Source organism: Phyllobates terribilis, unplaced genomic scaffold (genome assembly GCF_046119375.1).
Source record: "Phyllobates terribilis strain yellow unplaced genomic scaffold, ASM4611937v1 Scaffold_7__3_contigs__length_470593459, whole genome shotgun sequence".
NCBI lineage: Eukaryota > Metazoa > Chordata > Amphibia > Anura > Dendrobatidae > Phyllobates > Phyllobates terribilis.
Genome location: NW_027362767.1, coordinates 421,962,284 through 421,986,016, shown reverse-complemented (window position 1 = coordinate 421,986,016; position 23,733 = coordinate 421,962,284). Strand labels below are relative to the sequence as shown.

The 23,733-nt window shown below is 48.8% G+C and overlaps 1 protein-coding gene across 1 annotated transcript in view; it reads right to left on the bottom strand.

The window, feature by feature from the left end:
- The window catches only part of LOC141155136 (uncharacterized), a 118,833-nt gene that overhangs the window by 5,775 nt on the left and 89,325 nt on the right, over positions 1-23,733 (bottom strand). The window contains exons 13-19 of the mRNA XM_073641813.1: positions 7,006-7,073; positions 6,545-6,634; positions 5,652-5,750; positions 4,897-4,949; positions 4,199-4,323; positions 3,604-3,653; positions 3,423-3,524 (exon numbers count right to left, since the gene is read on the bottom strand). Of these exons, the coding sequence (XP_073497914.1) occupies positions 3,423-3,524; positions 3,604-3,653; positions 4,199-4,323; positions 4,897-4,949; positions 5,652-5,750; positions 6,545-6,634; positions 7,006-7,073 (587 nt within the window). The remainder of the gene's footprint in view (positions 1-3,422; positions 3,525-3,603; positions 3,654-4,198; positions 4,324-4,896; positions 4,950-5,651; positions 5,751-6,544; positions 6,635-7,005; positions 7,074-23,733) is intronic.

Here is a 23,733-nt window from a genome sequence, read left to right as displayed (position 1 = left end):
TGGGTCGCGTTCGCTGGCCGCGACCAATCAGCATTATTGGCGCCAAATTTAAACCCCGCTCTGCTGATTAGTCACGACCGCCGGCTGTGACCAATCTGCGATATAGACGCCAAATTTAAACCCCGCTCTGCTGATTAGTCGCGACCGCCGGCCGTGACCAATCAGCGATTTTGGCGCCAAATGTAAACACCGCTCTGCTGCTTGCGCCCGGTCGGCCGCATACCTATTCTAGAATACCCGATGCGTTAGAATCGGGCTACCATCTAGTATTATATATTTTAAATGAATTTTATTGGGATTTTATGTGATTCCAGCACAAAGTAGCAAGTATTTGTGTAAAGGAAACAATACATGCTTTTTTAATTATTTTAAAAATATAAATTTGAAAATTGTGAGGTGCATTTGTATTCAGCCCCCCGGAGTCTGATACCCCAAAATAATATCCTGAGTGACCAATTGAGTCCAGAAGTCACACAATTAGTAAATTGAGTCCACCTGTGTGAGATTTCTTCTCAGTATAACTACAGCTGTTCTGTGAAGGCCTCAGAGGTTTGTATGAGAACATTAGGGATCAAACAGCATCATGAAAACCAAGGAACACATCAGACAGGTCAGGGATAAAGTTGTAGAGAAAGTAGGGTTAGGTTATAAAATAATAGCATAAGCTCTTAACATCTCACGGAGCACTGTTCAATCCTTCATCCAAAAATGGAAGGAGTAGGTGCAACTGCACACCTACCAAAACATGGCCGTCCACCTAAACTGACATCCCAAGCAAGGAGAGCAAAAATTAGAGAAGTAGCCAAGAGGCCCATGGTCACTCTGGAGGAGCTGCAGAGGTCCACAGCTTAGGGGGGAGAATCTGTCCACAGGACAACAATTAGTAATAAATTCCACAAATCTGGCCTCCAAGGAATAGTGGCAGAAAGAAAGACATTTTTATAAAGCCAGAAGGAGTCACGTTTGCAGTTTGTATAATGCCATGTAGGGGATACAGCAAGCATGTTGAAGAAGGTGCTCTGGTCAGATGAGACTAAAGTAGAACTTTTTGGGCTAAATGCAAAACACTATGTGTGGCAGAAAACTAACACTGCAAATCATCCTGAAAACACCATCCCCACCATCACACATGATTGTGGCAGCATCCTTCTGTGGGTAGACTTTTCTTCAGCAGGGACAGGGAATCTGGTCAGAGTTGATGGGTAAGATGGATGGAGCTAAATACAAGGAAATCCTGGAGGAAAACATGTTAAAGGTTGCAGAAGACTTGAGACTGGGGTGTAGGTTCACCTTCCAGCAGAACAACAACCCTAAACATACTTTAGCTTCAATGGATGGTTTAGATCACAACATATTCATGTGTGTGAATGGCTCAAAGTCCAGACTTAAATCCCATTGAGAATCTGTGGCAAGACTTGAAAATTGCTGTTCACAGACGTCTCCATCCTATGTCACTGAGCGAGAGCGAGTGTGCAGAGAAGAAGGGGCAAAATGTCACCTCTACATGTGCAAAGCTGGTAGAGACAGACCCCAAAAGACTGCAGCAGTAATTACAGTGAAAGGTGGTCCTACAAAGTATTCACTCAGGTGGGCTGAATACAAATGCACATCACAATTTTCAGCACAGTTTGCTAAAAGTACAGTTCCCATTTGAGAGCATTTTTTTCCCTCCTTTACCTATGTGCTGACTGTGATACCTTAGGTTTCGTTACCAGAACCTACAGGTGTATTCTGAGATATTACTCATTATGGCTGCAACCGAACCTGTGACTCACAGGACCACATACTAAATCATCATTTACAGTGAATAAAAGCCAACGTTAGCAAAAAGGAACCTCTCCGACACTTCTGGTAAATATCAACATCAGTAATTCTGCCTGGAAATGTAGCATTGACCCTTGGATAGTCATTCTTTTCCTCTTCGTGCTCAATGTATTTTATTGCATATTCCATTTGGTTATTGGAAGTGCAGGGGATTCCTCACTTGTTTGTGTTTTTATTAATTCATATTTTTTATTACTTTTTTTTTGTATTTTGTTCCTTTTGAATAATGTAAAATGTACAGATGTGTGTTATGACATAGCTTGAATATATCCTAACTAACCTGACGGAGGAGATGACAAATGGAGCTGCCTCCTGTAATCGGCTGTGCGATCAGTACTGATTAAGATTCATAACTGGTTAAACTAAATTCTCCCACTTTTCTCTGACCCTGACTTTTAGTGCTGGTGTGTGGTTGTATTTTCTATAAAATTTCCATGGTGTATGTGTAAGCAATGCTACAGGAATCGCCTCCCACTAATGATATTTGTGTAGTCACATTACGTTAAGTGGGTAGATTGCCTATTGAATAAATTTAAAGGGCTATTCCCATCTTCATAAATGATATTTTCGGATAGTGCTGGTAAAAACAAGCATTTTTGCAATTTAATGCTTTTTAATATTTTCGGCTGCTCTTGAGATATTAATGCTTTTAGTTTCTTTTGTTTACAGTTCGATACCAAGGAGACCGACCACCTCTGCTGTCTAGATTGTAAGTACTTTGCTTAAACTGGAAGGGATTAGGGGGTAATAGTGTGCCACAGCATTCCTGGCCAACATCAAAACGGTGCTTGCAAGCTCAATAGAAAAGCGCCTGTAAGCATTGCGCATGTTCTGCTGTTTAGCAGCAGTGGTCGGTCTCCAAGACAACAAGCTGTAAACAAAGAAAAAGAAAAGTGTTAATATCACAAGAACGGCTGACCATTTTAATAAACATTTAATTGCAAAAGTGCTTATTTTGGCCAGTAGGGAATCTGCATCACATTTCCTCTCACCTGTGTCTATATGTATTGAATAAAATCTATTTCACTAATCAAAGATTCCACAGGTGATCCATATCTATCTACTCTTTACATTGGATATTCCATTTGTCTATGAACTGTTTGATACTGAACACCACAATCCAAATATTACAAGCCTGCAATTGCTAATCAGGAGAAAAAAAAGGAAAAAGTTCCAGCCACAGAGGAAATCCCCCCAAAATAGTTTCTTTTATTGAGTTAAGATACAGATGCCATAGCACATGTCCATGAAAGCAACGCGTTTCGAACGCAGATTGTGCGTTCTTTATCCAAGGGCTTGGATAAAGAACGCACAATCTGCGCTCGAAACGCGTTGTTTTTATGGACATGTGCTATGGCATCTGTATCTTAACTCAATAAAATAAACTTTTTTTTGGGATTTCCTCTGTGGCTGGAACTTTTTCCTTTTTTTCTCCTGTGTGGTCTCCGAAGTGGTTCCTCGTGTTCCGTGCCCCAGTACGCTATTACCCAGGTGAGCTGGTGATTCCTTTTTTTACCTGCAATCGCTAATACTATAATTAAAGTTGATGATGTAACAAAGGTAGTGCCAATTAATTTTTTACATGGGCTGTTACTTACACAAGAGGAACAAGGAAATCCTCTTCTCTTTGATATTCCCAATCCAGGCCATCAGGGACTCCTCCAGAGGTTCATAAAATCTCATTTCCATTACACTATCGCCTGGAAAAAACACAAAAATCTATGAGAAGAACACTGAATACCCAATGAGCTCCGGCATGTTCTGTGAAATGGTTCTTACTTTTGCCATAATGAAGTCTTCTATTTTCTACCTTTACAGCTTCTTTTGTCCTGCAACGGTATAACAATAAATACACTGTAATATGCTCCACATAACATTCAGATGAAAAAAAAATCGAAATAGTTTGAAATGCTCTATAAATTGCACAAAATTTTAATGCAATATTACCCACAGTGCGGTGATGAATGTGACAAGTATAAACCATGCCCATATATAGAAAAATCATCATGTAAATCAAGGATTTTTTTCTGGACTGCACTTGGACTTTTTTATTTGTGGTCCCAGCAGTTTTTCCATGTTGATTTTTGAACGTTGTAGGTCTATACTTTTTTCACAAAAGTGGCACCGCCATGGGGTCTTTTTTAGTGCTGCCAATTGAAAACACTGTAAAGGGTTAACTATAGCAGGGCAGAGGCATCATTTGGGCAGGGTTTCGTTCTCCCTCTGTCACAATGCTAGAATCCACCAGTGAAATAAATTAGTACTAATTGCTTGCATAAGCCTGGTTCGACATTGGCCCCACTACAGTTCCCATTAAGTTTTTTGTTTGACCAGCAGGTACATTGCTGCTGTCTACAAAGGATGTGTCTCTTACCAGATGCCATCTGTGATTGTCACTTCCTTATTATTCTTAACAGTAAATTGCATTTCATTTGGAAGCACCACATCATCTGGTGGTATATTGGAGGCAATAGCAGCAAGTTTCCATGTACCAGCAATCTGAGAAAATACAGCAGAAACACGAACAGTTGAGCTGTTCAAAATAATGCTCTAGCTAAAAATCACATTTATTTATAATGCAATCAAAGTTATATGAGAAGCTAGCTCGATGACATCACTGAACTACATCTCACATCATTTCTCGTCTTTATCTTGATAAGTAAAAAAAATTGTAGTTATTCTGGGAATTGTGATCTATCTGGCAAATTTCTGATGGCGATCACTCTCTGTGATGCAGTGAATACCCAAGAGGCAGAGAAATGCTTTATGTGAGCAGGTGGCTGAAACATTAGTCCTCTGAAAGCTAATATGGCTACTTCTTGTCTTAAAATGTTTAGATAGAAGAGGTGTGGCGCATACAGATGAACTAATCAACCACATCATGATTAAGGACCACAGTCATGTTCCTCTTGGTTAAAGGTATAAATTGTATATCCCGGTTTTATGTCTCTGAGCAAAGTCGATGTGATTGTGACATGACCCCTCTACTGTGGTGTCTGTGCAATTCCCTTGGTTGGCCTGGTGAGAGGCCCACAACGAGCCCAGGTTACAACTTTAATATAACAATATTACCTTTTCCACATCTAGAGAATGAACTTCAACAGGCATCTCTGAACATAAAAATGCTAAAAAATAAAACATGGGCAAATTTTAAAATCTGAAACGGGATGTCTCAGTCGTTGATTATATGGTTAGTCAACTGTTAGGTCATAGAACAAACAACTGATGTATTGCTCGCTTTGTCCTTCCAGTAGAAGAGAGTAGGCTCAATAATGAAACAAAAGGGCTTCTTCTTCCTAAGGCTATGTGCTCACGATGCAGAAATGCTGCATATTTTTTTTGCTTCTCCCTGGCAGGAAAAACACATGTGAATTTTACATGCGTTTTTCCCGCCAGGTAGAAGCATTTGTCAAGCGTTCTTCACACGCATTTCTGCATGCGGGTTGCAAGAGCTTTCCAAGCAATTTTAGCATCACTTGGAAAAGTGCTTGACAACTTGTTCACACTACATAAATCCATGCAACCGGCATGGATTTATAGTAATGTGACCAAGTTAGTTAAAAGAATAAGAATGGTAAAAAATAAAAAAAACAGATTATACTTACCTTCCGATGGCCCCCGGTATTTTGTGGTAGTACAAGTTTATGACCCTTGGGCTGCGTCTCCAACCTTAATTTGCTAATATAAGCTTCCCTGTGCTGAAGGAAAGTTCACACTGTCCACAGTCCAGTAGCATGTGGCAACTTAATTTGAGCCCCCCTCACTTCATGGTTGTCACACAATCTAAAGAAATAGTCTTTGGCTAATTCCAAAAGTCCAATACTCACAGGCAGGTTGACGAATCAAAATTTTGTTAAAGTCTCGACAAGTCGCGTATTTCAGAAACTGACTAATTTCACCCATGGGTGGAAAATGGTTTGCACGACCTATATTGAAAAGATATATATATAAAAATCTCATACTAATATTAATGCTATAATACTGCCCCCTATGTACAAGAATATAACTACTATAATACTGCCCCCTATGTACAAGAATATAACTACTATAATACTGCCCCTATGTACAGGAATATAACTACTATAATACTGCCACCTATGTACACGAATATGACTACTATAATACTGCTCCCTATGTACAAAAATATAACTACTATAATGCTGCTCCTATGTACAAAAATATAACTACTATAATACTGCCCCCTATGTACTAGAATATAACTACTATAATACTGCTCCTATGTATAAGAACATAACTACTATAATACTGTTATGGACAAGAATATAACTACTATAATACTGTCCCTCATGTACAAAAATATCACTACTATAATACTGCCTCCTATGTACAAGAATATATCTACTATAATAATGCCCCCTATGTACAAGAATATAAGTACTATAATACTGCCCCCTATGTACAAGAATATAACTACTATAATACTGCCCCCTGTGTACAAGAATACAACTACTATAATAGCGCTCCTATGTACAAGAATACAACTACTATAATACTGCTCCTATGTACAAGAATATAACAACTATAATACTGCTCCCTATGTACAAGAATATATCTACTATAATACTGCCCCCTATGTACAAGAAAATAACTACTATAATACTGCCCCTATGTACAATAATATAACTACTATAATACTGCCCCCTATGTACAAGAATATAACTGCTATATCTGTGTAGCAGACAGTTGGATGGTTACATACAGTTAAGAAACATGAGTGGTCCATCAGGTGAGAAGAGGATGCAGTTGGCACTGATACTATGGATGGTGGCTGAGGTCGTAAGTGGTGAATCTACAGAGAGAAAGTAAGATTCGTCAGCAATACATGTTATGTTTGGTTTATTTGCTTTCAACCATGTAAACTTATTAACCGTCCCCAAAACAAAAGAAACAGATAATATGAGTGAGGTCACTTTGATCTGCTGTGGACCCTGACCAGACTGTAATACAAACTCTAAACTTTTTAAGAAGTTCTTGAAGCAGTGAATTTACTTGGCTGAGTAATTAAAGATCTCACAAGACTCTGACAGCTGCATGGAAGATTCCCTAGGACTGCAGCTGATCTTTGGGGGTCTTGAGTATCAGGAATTAATGTCCCGGGTAACTCCGTTAACACCTACTACAACTCTCAGGTAAGCATGGTGACTATTTTGGGGGATTTACCTTTATATATAATGCGGCCAGTGCTTTCCTCCACTTCTATATCATCCAGAGTGTTGATTGCACCGTCACTGTAAATGAAACATTGAATGATTTTATAATAAGCCATTAGTCATTTATAGGGTCACACAAGTCAGTGGGACCGAGCTGCAACACCGGACACGGCCAATGGACAGGAGTGGGCTGATACACTCCTTCAAATCCACCTCCAATTTTATATCCACCCATCTCTCCCTGTTACCCACCCCCATTCCCCACCCCCATTTTGAAATCTTTTTGCATTTTCATATGGCAGCTCCTCCACTTTGGACACTTTTCAGATCTCAAGCAACAACTGTTATGAGCGATTCAGAAATCTGCTCATTCTGGCCATTGGTGGGAGTCCATCTTCCAAAACCCATCTGACCTCACCTAGTTGAGATACCACCATTGCATATGAATTTAGGCATTTTTCCCAACTTTTTTTCCAACTCAATTTCATTTCCCAAAAAAACCTTGGAAACTGAGATATAGGAAGCTGTTTGTGACTCGCCCCCTGGGCCGTGGGGCACTCGAGACCGGACTTCAGGGCAATGCTGGGAGTAGTAGTGGCGACCCGGTCCCGTGGCTCAGGGTGGTCAGACCAGTGGTAGTCTATGATGTGTTTTAGGTAATGTCCGACTACGCCACCCGTGGATTGCGGTCAGTGCAAACCGCCGCTGCCAGGCAGACCGCTGGGGCTGATGATGTAGGCAGCTGGGGTAGTGTGACTCCCCACGGGAAGAGTGCGGCCCCAGGGCAGTATAATGGAAGATGGGGGTGATGGTGTAGGGCGTCCCAGTACCGTTAGTGCTGGAGGAGCAAGGAGCACACAGACAACAGGTTGCAGTCCAGGGTCTTTACTAGAACAGATGAACCGACCCACAAACAGTCCCGGCTAAGAGGGGACCTGGATGTCTGAGAGCAAATGGGAAGCTGGCCCTGGTCAGGGTGAGGGTGTAGGCCTACCGTGCTCTCTGCGCTCCTTCTGGCTATCTCCTCCTTATACGGTAACACCTCACGTTCCCGAGCTCACCGTGTCCTATCGCCCGTATGGTTTGCAACGTGGGTCCCTTTCTACTCTCGGCCTGGTACGGCATTGCTGGTCCCTTCTGCTGTGGCGGAGCCTCCGGGCTTCTTAGGCCGAGGAACATACAGTCCCCCGCGGACTGGTTATCTGCTGTAGGACGTGGAATCCTCACAGCCTCAGACACCAAAGTCTGGTAAATTTGGTTCTTTGTCTGTCAGGACAGGCGTACTTCACCTCTTGTCCCTGGCTTGTGGCTCTCCTACTGCCACACGTCCTCTTAGTGTGCAACATAACTGTCCCTCTCTGCTCTGGGACACCTCTCAGTCCTGAGACAGGTCGTCCAGTTCTCCTTAACCCTGCCCCCAGTTCCAGCTTTTATAGGGGCAGCCTGCTCCCCCTACTGGCCTGAGACAGGAGGTATTGCATGCTAATGTTCCCCTGACTAGAGAACCTCCCCCTTGCTCTCAGACACAGCTTTATTATATTTGTGGCATCCAGGCCAGGGTGACACATTTGACATGGTCTTTTTCCCCAAAAAAATGTCATTGATTTTCAATTTTTAACAGAAAGACAAACATATACACACTATGTATATCTAAAAGGTAGGGAAGGGGATATTGGAGGGAGGGAGGAAAAAAACAAGTATTAATAGGGAGGAAAAGTGGGGAAGGATACTGTAGATCTGCTGTGTATGAGCTAACCAGTAAGTTTTTTATCCCAATTCAAGATATTACTGTCTCTGCTGGGTCAAAGGAAATCCATTATAAGAAAGTATGGCACGTAATGGATTCGGTCTTGGGCTCTTTTGTCTGTCATATTGAGTCCAAAAGCGTCCAAAAGCCACAAACTTATTACAACTTGGTAAAGGACAATGATTACATAGTATGTCCTCAGTTTTAGAAAAAACATCTTTAAAGTGGTCAGAAGAGGCAGCATCACTTCTGTGTGACATCCAGGTAGTAACATGAATCCAGTACCTCCAGTATTGCCTGGAGGTGGTAGCACATCTCTGGTGTGAAAATCAGCTACCTCCTGCTGATTACACTAGGCCTGTGCTGCCTCCTGCTGGCAATACTACAGGTGTGCTACCTCCTGCTGGTCATAGTAGAGGTGGACTAAGTCCTCCTGGTCACATTGAACAAATGTTTTGGTGTAATCTAAACCAGCAAGAGGTAGCACACTTCTAATGTGACCATCAAAAGGTAGCACACCTTTAGTGTGACCAACAGAAGGAAGCACACCTCTAGTGTGACCAGTAGAAGGTAGCACACATCTAGTGTGACCAGCAGGAGGTAGCACACCTTTAGTGTGAAGAGTAGAAAGTAGCACACCTCTAGTGTGACTAGCAGGAGGTAAAACACCCTTAGTGTGACCAGAAGGAGTTAGCACACCTCTAGTGTGACCAGCAGGAGGCAGCAAACCTTTATTGTGACCAGCAGGAGGTAACATACATTTTTATTGTGACCAACAGGAGGTAACACACCTCAAATGTGACCAGCAGAAGGTAACACATGTCCAATGTGACCAGTAGAAGGTAGCACACCTCTAGTGTGACCAGCAGAAGGTAGCAAACCTTTAAAGAGACTATAAGAAGGTGGCACACCTTTAGTGTTACACGCAGAAGGTAGCACACCTTTAGTGAGACCAGCAGGAGGTAGCACACCTCTAGTGTTACCAGCAGGAGGTAGCACACCTGCAGTATGGCCAGCAGGAGGCATCACGCCTTTAGTGTGGTCAGCTAGAGGTATTATACCTTTAGTGTGGTCAGCTGGAGGTAGCACACCTCTAGTGTGAGCAGCAAGAGGTAGCACACCTCTAGTGTGGTCAGCTGGAGGTAGCACATCTCTAGTCTAACCAACAGGAGGTAGCACATCTCTAGTGTGACCAACAGGAGGTAGCACACCTCTAGTAGGACCAGCAGGAGGCAGCACTTCTTAAGTGTGGTCAACTGGAGGTATTACACCTCTAATGTGGTCAGCTGGCGGTAGCACATCTCTAGTGTGACCAGCAGGAAATAGCACACTTCTAGTGTAACCAACATGAGGTAGCACACCTCTAGTGTGACCAGCAGAAGGTAGAACACCTTTAGAGAGACTAGCAGAAAGTAGCACACCTCTAGTGTGACCAACAGAAGGTAGCACACCTTTAGTGAGACTAGCAGAAGGTAGCACACCTCAATACACAGAAGGTAGCACACCTTTATTGAGACCAGCAGGAGGTAGCACACCTGCAGTATGGCCAGCAGGAGGAAGCACTTCTTTAGTGTGGTCAGCTAGAGGTATTACACATCTAGTGTGACCAGTTGGAGGTAGTGTAAGGGGGAAGACCGGGGTGTAAGTGCTTTCAGAGCAAGGGATCCGGAACTGCCGGGGCTGTACCTCTTGTTGCAGGGGGAAGACAGACTGCAAGCAGAGGAGTCATGTGACAGGGAAGCAGGGGGTGTGTCGAGAGAGAGAGCTGGGAGGTCAGGTGACAGAAAGACTCCTGGTGTGACTAGAGAGAGGAAGAGACGAGTACATTTTGTGTGGGAAAGCGGAGCTAGATCCGGCTCAGCAGAGCAGTGTGAGAGGGTCCAGGCTCCTGGCTCCAGGACTGGGAGCAAGTGCCGAGTGCAGTGGACCGGAGGAGTCAAGCCGACTAGAGAAGAGACGCAGGGTCGGTGGAGCCGGGCACGTGAGGTGCCGTGTTATGGACTAGGGGCTCAGCGGGTAAAACCGGAGACCGCCTGCTGCCGCCAGAAGACAAAGCATTGTTTGGGCTGGGACGCCTGAAAAATCAACACCGGCCTCAGCGTGCATCTGCCTTGTGAGGAGCGAGAGTCAGCTAAGTGAAAAAAACTGTTGATTATAACCGGTTCGACTCTGCTACATCCCGTTAAACTGTGAACTGTCAGTGATAGACTTTTACCTGCTTTTCCTTTGTCTTTCCCCCATATTTTCCCCTGATACTCCCTGCATGGAGATTTACCCTGTTATTATAAACTTCCCCTGTTTATTAACCCCATATTGGCTGCTCTGTGTTTCTGTGTCGCTGCATATAAAGTGCCCGTGTTACATTTGGCGTAGTCGGCAGGATGCAGTCGTTAGACACAGACACTGCAGAGCAGTGCATCCTGGGAGCCCCTAAATCTAGCTTGCCGCTGGGGGCCACGCTCAGCATTCTCCCAAAGTTCACAGGGGACAATATGATGCTGTGGGACTGGATTGAGAGAGTTAGGAGTATGTTACGTATGCATCCGATGACCCCAGCTATGCAAGCCGAAATAGCCTTACTGGCCCTGGACGGCGAGGCCCGACAATTCGTGATGTACCGCCCTCCCCATGACCGGGATACTGTAGAAAAAGTGGTGCGGATACTGGAGGAGATGCATGGGGATCCCACCAATGTAGGAGAGCTGAGGATATGGCTGTTTCACCAAGTGCAGCAGGAGGGGGAGACTGTGACGCGGTATGTTAATGCCTTACAGAGGGTGCATGCCTATATCACTAGAAAAGACGACATGGGGAATTTGGGAATGGGCCCCCCTGACGTGATCTTAAGGGACCAGTTTGTGGCAGGCCTCAGGGATGTGCAGCTGAAACAGGCCTTGCGGGAGCGCCTGCACGCCAACCCACGTATGACTTTTCTAGAAGTGGGGGTGGAGGCACGTGTGAGAGAGCAGGAGATGGGGGTGACGGCCCTGGCAGGGATGGTCCGGAGTAATGAGGTACCCACCCCGCCTGCAGCTGAACCGGAATGGGCTCGAGAGATGCGAAAGGAGATACAGGAGATGCGGGATGAATAGTCCAGTCTCAAAAAGACCCCTGCCCCGACACCAGAGATACTCAGATCGATTGCCACAGTTAGGGAAAGAATTGAATTCAGGATCCCCCCTGCAGGAGAGTTCCGGAGAGAAGTGAGGCAGCCCTACATAGACAGAGACACGACCTGCTGGAAGTGTGGAGGAGCAGGACATTACGCCAGGGGCTGTGCTAGCCGAGGGCGGCCCCTGTCGCGGCAGCCGTTAAACTAGCGGGCTCCGTGTTCAAGGGACACAGCACGAAGCCTGAGGAAGGGGAAAGAAAAAGAGGAAGTCCCAAGGACCTAGTTTCCAGCAGCCCGACTGTCTGGGCCGAAACAAGCGGTCGGGCTGTTCACTGCCTGATTGACACGGGATCCCAGGTGACTACGATGACAGAAGCCTGCTTCCAACAGCGATTTCCAGAGATAGTGCTGCCTGAATGGGGACCAGTAATTAGACTCATGGCAGCTAATCAATTACCCATCCCGGTCGCAGGGGTGGTGTGGATGAAGATCCGAGTGTGTGGAAAAGATGTGGGAAAAAAAGGAGTCATCCTGGTCGCAGGGGGAACCGGAAGTGGACCCCAGGTGACCCTCGGAATGAATGTGCTGAAAGAGATCGGGCAAATCCTGCTTAGTGAGCCGAAGGAGATGCCTCTAGACCAGTGGGACCCGCGAACTCCCCAAAGGAGGATCTTTCAACAACTAATCCGAGCTGCCCAGGCTCAGGAGACGTCCAGTGAAGGGAAGATCCTGGGGAAAATAATAGTGCCAGCAGCTGCGGCGCTCACCTTACCGCCCGGGCAAACTGTACTCACGTTACCCGCACGAGCCTGCACACCTCTTGAGGGGGTCGAAGTTCAGATAGAACCAACATCGATGGACAAAGTACCGCCTGGACTCTTGGTGGCTCGAACACTGGCCACCGTCCAGGGTGGCAATGTTATAGTGTGGTGTGTTAATCTGGGCGAAGATGATCTCACACTCCCTCCCAGGGCAGAAATAGCCCAGATTCTGGGAATGCCAGAGAAGTTGGTGAGACCTGATGTGGTACAGCTGTCCACTGTACGAGGAGACCCCTGGACTCTGGCGGTCACCGTGCCGCCAGAATCCCACCGGGCTAGTGTGAAGGGGGGACGAAGAATCCTAGAACGAATGCGGGCTGAATTGACGGGACTTACACCTCGACAGGTGCAGCAGGTTGAGGAGGTGCTGGAGCGGTACCAGGAAGTCTTTGCTCGCCATGAGGATGATTTTGGTTGCACCGAAGCCATTACCCACGAGATTCCCTGGACTCTGGCGGTCACCGTGCCACCAGAATCCCACCGGGCTAGTGTGAAGGGGGGACGAAGAATCCTAGAACGAATGCGGGCTGAATTGACGGGACTTACACCTCGACAGGTGCAGCAGGTTGAGGAGGTGCTGGAGCGGTACCAGGAAGTCTTTGCTCGCCATGAGGATGATTTTGGTTGCACCGAAGCCATTACCCACGAGATTCCCACGGGGAGCGCTGCCCCAGTGCGGGAGAGATACCAGCAGATACCTCCCCAGATGTATAAAGAAGTTAAGGAGATGCTAGCCCATATGTTACAGAATGGTGTGATACGGGAGAGTCAGAGTCCGTGGGCAGCCCCAATTGTCCTGGTCCGGAAGAAAGATGGGACCCTGCGGTTCTGTGTGGACTATAGACGACTGAATGCCTGTACAGTACGGGACTCTTACCCACTACCCCGAATCGAAGAGTCACTGTCGGCCTTAGGGAAGGCAAGATACTTCTCCTCTTTGGATCTGGCCAGTGGGTACTGACAGGTGCCCGTTGCCGTTTATATTACCCATGGGACTGTTCGAGTTCAATTGGATGCCCTTCGGCCTGACTAACGCCCCCGGGACATTCCAGCGTCTGATGGAGATGTGCCTGGGCGATTTGAACTTCGAGGCAACACTGATTTACCTTGACAACATAATTGTCTATACTGCCACCTTCGAGGAGCACCTCCAGCAACTAGAGCAAGTACTGAGTCGCCTACAAAGTCATGGCCTAAAGGTGAAGCCCCAGAAGTGCCACCTGTTCCGCAAACAGATCGAATATCTCGGTCATACTGTGTCCGGTGAAGGAGTCAGGCCCACCCAGGAAAAGGTGGCCGCCGTACAGGAGTGGCCTACCCTGAAGACAGTGAAGGACGTTCGGGCCTTCCTGGGACTTGCCAGGTACTACCGAAGATTCGTGAATAACTTCACTCGCATAACCAACCCATTGCTGGAGCTAATTAAGGGAGTGCCAGCGGGCTCCAAGAATCAGGCGATTCGGTGGAGAAGCAGCCAGGAAGAGGCCTTCCGTGCCCTAAAAATGGCCCTGACCGAGGCTGCAATACTTGCCTAAGCAGATTTCTCCCAACCCTTCATACTCCACACTGATGGGAGCCTACATGGTCTGGGAGCCGTGTTATCCCAAGTACAAGAGGGGAAAGAGCGCGTGATTGCTACGTCAGCCGCTCCCTTCACGACTCCGAGAGGAACCCAGATAATTATAGCTCTTTCAAATTAGAGTTGCTGGCTCTGGTTTGGGCAATGACCGAGAAGTTTGCAGAGTATTTGTCCGGGTCTGAAGTACTGGTGAGAACAGATAACAACCCGCTGGCCCACCTGGAGAATTCGAAATTGGGGGCCCTGGAGCAGCGGTGGGTGACCCGCATGGCCAGGTAGCGGTATAAGATCGCCTACCGTCCTAAGGAAGAGAACACTCACACCGACGCCCTCTCCAGAGTGACATATGAATGGCCTGATCATGACCGCGTGAAGATTTGGAGGCGGATGAGACCCCTAGCTTCCGAAGTTTCGTGGGACCGCTGGCCGCAGCGCAGGGACAGATCAGAGAGACGTCGGAAGAACAAGTGCTAGGGCGGCCAAGAGATTACTGGATCTGACTTCAACAGACTGACAGAGAAGTTGCTCAATTACGTCAATGGGTGACTTTGTGGCAAGTCCCCAGTCGAGAAGAGAGGAGTACCCTGTCCTCGGGAGCACTGAAAATGCTGGGACAATGGGAGAGACTGTGTTTGCAAGACGGGCTGCTGTACCGACGGGTGCAGCTACTGCGAGAGTTCGGGACCACCTGGCAAGTGGTGATCCCAGAGAAGTTGGTCGGAGTAGTGGCTAAGGAGGCTCATGAATGAGGGGCTCACTTCGGACCAGAGAAGACGTTTCAGTGGTTGCAAAGGCTGGTGTTTCATCCCCGACTGCGAGCAACAATAGAAGACACATATCAAAGATGTCGGAGCTGTGAGCTGGTAAAGCCCCCGGAGCAGTGGGTCCCCATACAAACTATTGTGACTTCTGCCCACTCGGAGGTGCTGATGATCGACTATTTGACTGTTGGACCGGCGCATCTCGGGTATGAACATTGCCTGGTAATGACAGACCACTTCACCAAGTTTGCGGTAGTGACCCCGACCAGAGACCAGACCGCCGAGTCAGCTGCGCAGGCCATCTGCCGAGACTTCATTCGGGTGTACGGCTGCCCAAAGAGGACTCATTCCGATCAATGCGCCTGCTTCCAAGGCCGGGTGATGGAAGAGCTGCACCAGTTGTACAAGATTGAGAAGTCACGGACTACTCCTTACCACCCTCAAGGAAATGGGGCCTGTGAACGCTTTAATCGGACACTGATCCAAATGCTCCGCACGTTGGAGGAAGATCGGAAGGTACGATGGCCTGAGTTTGTGGCCGAGCTGGTGTGGGTCTACAACAACTGAGTGAATAGTATGACGGGGTTCACTCCTTACACCTTGCTGTTCGGACGAAAGGGGCGAGAGATCACCGAGTTAGAGCTGGACCCCGAGGAGGACTACCCACGGACGGGGGTGTCTTCCTAGGTACGATAACATCGGCATCGACTGCAGACCCTCCGACGGTTGGTACAACAAAAGTTTCAGGAGCTCAAACATCATGAGACATTGCCTCTTCGAGGGACAGCTCTGAGGCCCGGGGAGCGGGTGTTGGTTCGGGACAGGCGGCCCCGGGGCAAATTGAGTAGGCGATGGGAACAGACCCCGCACCGAGTGAAGCGCAGGATTGGCGCTGAAGGACCTGTGTATGAAGTTCAAGCCGAGGGGGCTGAAGAAGCCCCTACCAGAGTGGTTCATCGTAGTATGCTGCGACCCTGTCTGTCTAAAGATGACGAGGGTGGAGAAGAATCACCTGCTTCTAGAGAGAGACCTGTCACCGTTGCCCCAAGCCACGATGTGGACGAAGAAGAGTTGTTGATTCTACCTCCGAGCCCCAGCACTCGATTACCTGCAGTCCCCAGTGCAGGCGGCGAGGGAACAACATCGGTTGAAGCCACCGGGCAGGCGGAGATTGGAGTGACCCTGCACCCCCCATCGGTCAAACTGAGTTACGCCGGTCAGAACGGACAACAGCAGGAGTGCCTCCTCACCGTTACGAACAAGATCAATTCATATGGTACCGTATCATCCAGGAAGTCCAAGAATGTGAACGTTTGATGAAGGAACTCTCGCCCGTGGAATGGCAAGTGAAAGGAGAGCGGGAGTGTAGGGGGGAAAACCGGGGTGTAAGTGCTTTCAGAGCAAGGAATCCGGAACTGCCGGGGCCGTACCTCTTGTTGCAGGGGGAAGACAGACTGCAAGCAGAGGAGTCATGTGACAGGGAAGCAGGGGGTGTGTCGAGAGAGAGAGCTGGGAGGTCAGGTGACAGAAAGACTCCTGGTGTGACGAGAGAGAGGAAGAGATGAGGACGTTTTGCGTGGGAAAGCGGCGCTAGATCTGGCTCAGCAGAGCAGCGTGAGAGGGTCCAGGCTCCTGGCTCCAGGACTGGGAGCAAGTGCCGAGTGCAGTGGACCGGAGGAGTCAAGCCGACTAGAGAAGAGACGCAGGGTCGGTGGAGCCGGGCACGTGAGGTGCCGTGTTATGGACTAGGGGCTCAGCGGGTAAAACCGGAGACCGCCTGCTGCCGCCAGAAGACAAAGCATTGTTTGGGCGGGGACGCCTGAAAAATCAACACCGGCCTCAGCGTGCATCTGCCTTGTGAGGAGCGAGAGTCAGCTAAGTGAAAAAAACTGTTGATTATAACCGGTTCGACTCTGCTACATCCAGTTAAACTGTGAACTGTCAGTGATAGACTTTTACCTGCTTTTCCCTTGTCTTTCCCCCATATTTTCCCCTGATACTCCCTGCGTGGAGATTTACCCTGTTATTATAAACTTCCCCTGTTTATTAACCCCATATTGGCTGCTCTGTGTTTCTGTGTCGCTGCATCTAAAGTGCCCGTGTTACAGTAGTACACCTCTAGAAGGACCAGCACAGGGCTACACTCCTCTAATGTGGCCAGTTAGAGGTATTATACCTGTAATCTAACCAACAGGAGGTAGCACACCTCTAGTGTGACCAACAGGAGGTAGCACACCTCTAGTAGGACCAGCAGGAGGCAGCACTCTTCTAGTGTGGTCAGCTGGAGGTATTACACCTCTAGTGCGGTCAACTGGCGGTAATACATCACTAGTGTGAGCAGCAGGCGGTAGCACACCTCTAGTAGGACCAGCAGGATGTATTACACCTCTAGTGTGGTCAAATGGAGGTACAACATGTCCAGAATGGCCTGCGGGTGATTGACTAACTCCAGGGTGGGTAGCAGATGGTAGGATATCTTCAGTTTAGTCAGCAGGTGGTAATATGCCCTCAATGTGACCATCAGGTGGCAGTATGAAAAAGATTATCAGGTTGTAAAACCAAACCCTAACCAACTGCCATATCTACAACTGCCTCATGTCAGCGGTGAGAAATTTCATCTTAACAACAGAGCATGATGGATGTCGAGGACAAGGGTAAAACATTCTGACTTTTGATCTATGTGTGGCACCCCAGGGGTCTGGTTTCCACAGTAACAGCAATGTTATGTCTGAGAGCAGGTGGGAGGTCTCTTGGTCAGGAATCCTATGCATGCCACACCTCCTGCCCAGTCCTGGGAGGGGAAGAACTTCCCCTATATAAACCTGGGGCTGAGGCAGGGTTAGAGAGTTCAGAGGGAGAGTTCAGCCAGGAGGGCTGACAGGGAGCTGTGGCTCCGGCTGGGCCCAGCTCCTGGGCCATGCCAGAAGTAGAGACAGAGAAGAGAAGCAGCTATGGGAAGAAACAACAGGAGCTCTGTGGGAGCAGTGTTACAAGGAGTCAGGGGCTGGCAGCTGCAGAGCTCGTCCTGACTGAGAAGATTGCTTACCGGACCCGGAGTCCGAGGCTGTGGGGACTAACTCCTACCCAGCAGCAGAATCCGTCAGGCAGGGGATTTCAGGTCCTCTGGCCAAGAAACCCGAAGGCACGGTCACACGCATGGGACCAGCACCGCCGTCGTGGAGCGGAAGCTACTAGAAGGCCCCGAGTCACCGGCCATACGGGTGAGCACCACACGGTACACTCAGGGACGTGGGCTACTTATACCCGCCTCTAGCAAGGTAGCCAGAAGAGTACAGTCAGTTTGGGAGGCCTACAACTCCGCCTGGCCAGGGGAGATCCCATCTGCTCAAGGACTGACCAGGCCCCAATCGCTAGCCAGTACTCCGGGAGGGTCTATCTTTGTCACCAGTAAAGACCCTGAACTACACCGTACCGTCTCCGAGTGGTTCCTGCTACCCCCATCATCCACGTCGGCTGCCCTGAGGCCATACCCCTCCCGTTGGGGGTGATACTATCACGCTGCACAATCCTACCACCGGCCTCAGCGGTCTGCCCTGCAGCGGCAGCTCCTTCGCTGCATTGAACGGGTGGCGTAGTCGTCCAACATCTACCGCTAATACAGCGCCACTTAGTCTGACTCCCTGGGCACGGACCGGGTCACCGCCACGAGACTACAACCCTCAACAGATCCGGCTCCGGGTAAGCTCCCGCGTGCGCAACGCTGCACGACACAGGCCCAGGGGTGCGTCAACTTTTGGCGTAGTCGGCAGGATTTCGTGCCCGCAACCACCGGGTACTGCGTGCCTGAAAAAGACTGTTCAAACTTACCAGTGGTGAAGATTCCCGCCATCCGGCGCCATCTTCTGTCTTCTTCCCGCCATCCGCGAAGTTTTCCCGCCATCCGGCGCCATCTTCTGCCTTCTTCCCGCCATCCGTGGAGTTTTCCTGCCGTTGGACGCCATCTTGAAGACGCCGCGCGGGAAGAAGAGGGGCGTGGACTCCGAAAGCGCGCGAGAACTGAAGCCCCGCCTCACGTCCGGACGTTGCGTAAGGTCCTGGAAGGAGCCCAGCAGACGCCGACGTCACAGGAGCGTGACGGAAGGTCCTCAACCCCGACGATCCACTGCGGAGCCGCGGCCTACGGAAGAGGATCATCGCAAGGTAGGCCACGGTCCACTAGGGGGGAGAAGGATGTCGGATACGGAGGAGAGCTTCACCGCTTCAACCCCCGCCAGCGCCACCGCTGTTGCGGTCATGCCTTTCACCATGCCCTATATCCCGGGGGCAGCCTGGCTACCCCAGTACTCAGGGGAGTCACATACCCTGCATGACTTTAGAGAAAAGCTGGATAGCCTCTTCCAGGTGTACCCCCTCACAGAGGAGCAAAAAGTGAGCATCCTGGTGGCCCAATTAACCGGGGCAGCCCAAAGGGAGGTAAAGTCCTGGCCACCTGGGAGGAGGACTGTCGCAGAGATACTAACCCAGCTAACCGAGGAGGAGCTGCAGTACTACCAATACGAGGAAAGCCAAGAGGACCCGGACGGGTCTGAGGACTACCCTCAGGAGGGAGCACAAAGAGGACATAGCTACTGAAGGGAAGTAGCGTGAATAAAGAGCTGTAAATAGTTACCCGTAAGGGTACAAGGACTGCTGCTAATTAAAATATGGTCCCCGTTGGGATTAGTGAATTGTTCCCCATGTGCCCCTATCTTAAACCAGACTGAGGACTGTGAGCAGCCATTCCTTATCCCCACTGGCCGAGGACTGAGAGCGGCCATATCTAATTATGTGTTTCTAGTTATTTATAGGAGTCCTTGGTGGATTTACCGGGAATCCTTGTACATGGTTGGAGCGTAACCTAGGAATGGACTAAAGACTGTTAAGGACTCGGGGCAGGACAGACCCCTACCTGGTTACGTCTCCCTGTTTTGGTGAAATGGACACCTTGCTTTTCTTCAAAAACTGCACCCGGTTGCGGACACGCCGTAACCATCTTTATGTGTTTTTCTTATTGTATTATTATTGTTTATACCTTGTTATGTTTTTCTAAAAAATATGTTTAGTCCCGGAGTACTAAATTTCACTAGGGGGGAATGTGGCACCCCAGGGGTCTGGTTTCCACAGTAACAGCAATGTTATGTCTGAGAGCAGGTGGGAGGTCTCTTGGTCAGGAATCCTATGCATGCCACACCTCCTGCCCACTCCTGGGAGGGGAAGAACTTCCCCTATATAAACCTGGGGCTGAGGCAGGGTTAGAGAGTTCAGAGGGAGAGTTCAGCCAGGAGGGCTGACAGGGAGCTGTGGCTCCGGCTGGGCCCAGCTCCTGGGCCATGCCAGAAGTAGAGACAGAGAAGAGAAGCAGCTATGGGAAGAAACAACAGGAGCTCTGTGGGAGCAGTGTTACAAGGAGTCAGGGGCTGGCAGCTGCAGAGCTCGCCCTGACTGAGAAGATTGCTTACCGGACCCGGAGTCCGAGGCTGTGGGGACTAACTCCTACCCAGCAGCAGAATCCGTCAGTGTCACGGGTGTGTTGCCACGAAGATCGTCACGAGTACACAGCCTGACTTCTCGCAGCTGACTTGTTGGTGCTTTGTGTTTTCTCGGCAGTGAAGGAGTTAATTCTCTCTCTCTCTGGGCTAGCTGAGGTCCAGCCTCGCCCAGCTGCAATCAATGCTTCGTTAGTGAGACTCCTTTATATTCCTGCTGGTCTGTTTGTGAGGTGTCGGTGAAAGCTTTTCATTCAGACTTACAGAGCGGATCGTGGTGTTTGGAGTTGCTGAGATAAGTGTATTTGAAAGTGTTATTTCCCTTTCCTCGCTTTATCATTTATCTCCTTTCCCGTTGGTGTTCCCTCTGTTGTAGTTTTGTTGAAGTTGTATGCAAGGTGGTTTTGGTTTTTCCCTTGTACTGTCTCGTTCGTCTAAATACTGTGTGTGGGCATATTATCGCTGGTTCCCAATTGTTGTGATCGGGGTCCTTCTCAGGACTAGATTACTGTGGTGCAGGGATCCTCAGGAGGTAGGGGTTACGCTGGCGGCCTGGACCTCTGTACCTTTAACAGTACCTCCAGGATGAGGGATTAGTCAGGGCCCCAGCTTAGGGTCAGCTTAGGCCCCCTACCTCCAGTATTCTGTGACAGTGTGACATTTTCACCGACCAACTTAGTTTTTCTCCAGCTACCATGGATCCAGTAGCCGGTCTAGCTCAGCAGTTGCAGAGTTTGTCCATGGGGCTGGCGGACGTTAGGTCCAAGGTTTTGCATCCTCTGGAGCAAGCCGGACCAGAACCTAAAGTAGCTCTCCCTGACAGGTTCACTGGGGGGCGGGACAAGTTTTTTGTTTTCCGGGAGGCATGCAAATTGTACTTTCGGCTGCGGCCTCGGTCATCGGGCAGTGAAGAACAAAGGGTGGGAATTGTCATCTCGCTCCTACAAGGGGACCCACAATCTTGGGCGTTCTCTCTTCCCCCTAGCTCCCCAGTTCTCCAGTCAGTGGATAGGTTTTTCGCTGCTTTGGGACTCGTATATGATGACCCAGATCGGATCTCCCTTGCTGAGTCTAAGTTACGTAGGATTCAGCAGGGAGATCGTCCGGCGGAGGAATTCTGTTCGGAGTTCCGTAGGTGGGCCACGGACACCCAGTGGAATGACCCGGCTCTTAGGAGCCAGTTTTGTCATGGTTTATCCGACAAATTACAGGATGTGTTGGCACAGTATGACTCTCCCGCGTCACTGGAAGCCGCTATGGCCCTTGCTATTCGCGTTGACAGACGGCTTCGGGAGAGGTGCGGGATAACTCTACCCCCTGTAATGTCTCCACCTCTTACAAGGTCCCCTCATATGGTGGTTCCCCTGGTCAGTCCGGAGGAGCCTATGCAATTAGGAGGGACATCATTTCGGGGAAGGGGACCGGTGGTGCGCCATAAGACAGGAAGGTGTTTCCTCTGCGGGAAAAAGGGACATTTTATTGGGGGGTGTCCATCCCGCCCCTTGCTGAGTAAAGAGTCGTCGAAAAAACTGTTGATCCCAGGTTGTGTGGTGGACGGCAATCTGGGAGTAGGTATTTCGTCCCTAGGTTCGTCTCAGTTTCTCGTACCGGCGGAGGTGGTGGTGGGTACGAGAACTGAGAGGATATCTGTTCTTCTGGATAGTGGGGCCGGGGCTAATCTGGTTGATGCTCGGTTTGCCCGGGTTCAAGGTATGCGATTGAGTGAGTTGGCTAAACCCATCCCCATATTCTCGATCGATGCCAGGCCTCTCGGTCAGGGAAGTTTTTTGCAAGCTGTGCATGGCGTAAAACTTCAAGTGGGGGCAATACATAAAGAACTGTTGTCTTGCTACGTGTTGGAGGGTCTTCCCACTCCTATAGTGTTGGGCCTTCCTTGGTTAGCTAAGCATAACCCTGTTATTAATTGGCAAACCAGAGAGATAAGCCAATGGAGTAAATTCTGTAATAAAAACTGCATGAACACGGTCATCGGTGCGGTTACTCCTTGGGTCTTACCTCCATTTCTGGCAGACTTTGAGGATGTATTCTCGGAGAATGGGTGTCAGGAACTACCTCCTCATCGCGAGTATGACTGTTCTGTAAAACTGCTCCCTGAGGCCAAGTTACCTAAAGCTAGGTTGTATAACCTTTCTGGTCCTGAGAGGCAGGCCATGAAGGATTATATTTCTGAAAGTCTGGCTAAGGGGCATATTCATCTTCACCGGTGGCCGCGGGGTTCTTCTTTGTTAAGAAGAAAGATGGAGGCCTACGCCCTTGCCTGGATTTCCGTGAACTTAATCGGATTACGGTCCGAGATCCGTATCCGCTCCCACTTATTCTCGATCTCTTTAATCAGATCGTGGGCGCCAAATGGTTCTCTAAGTTGGATCTCAGGGGGGCGTACAATTTGATTAGGATGAAGGAGGGGGATGAGTGGAAGACGGCTTTTAACACTCCGGAGGGGCATTATGAGAACCTTGTCATGCCATTCGGTCTGACTAATGCCCCGGCGGTGTTTCAACACTTTGTTAATGATATTTTTCGCCACCTGGTGGGACAGTTTGTTGTCATATATCTGGATGATATCTTAATTTACTCGCCGGATCTGGTGTCTCATCAGGAGCATGTTAGACAGGTGTTACAGATCTTGCGGGATAATAAACTGTATGCCAAGTGGGAAAAGTGTGTGTTCGCCGTACAGGAACTCCAGTTTTTAGGCTTCCTGGTTTCTGCGTCCGGTTTTCGTATGGACCCTGGGAAAGTGCGGGCAGTTCTTGAGTGGGATCGGCCGGAGAATCTTAAGGCACTACAACGTTTCCTGGGGTTTGCTAACTATTACCGGAAGTTCATTCGTAATTTCTCGTCCGTGGTTAAGCCTCTCACAGACATGACTAAAAAGGGGACGGATTTTTCTAGGTGGTCTGACAAGGCTTGTCAAGCATTCTCCTCCTTGAAAAAATGTTTTGCCTCGGCACCCATACTCATTCAACCTGATGCGTCTCAGCCATTCTTTGTAGAGGTAGACGCTTCCGAGGTAGGGGTGGGAGCAGTATTGTCACAGGGTTCGTCCCCTGGTAAGTGGCATCCGTGCGCCTTTTTCTCTAAAAAATTGTCGTCCGCTGAGAGGAATTACGATGTCGGCAATAGGGAACTCCTGGCCATTAAGTTAGCTTTTGAGGAGTGGCGCCATTTTTTGGAGGGGACAGTTCATCCGGTCACCGTCATCACCGAT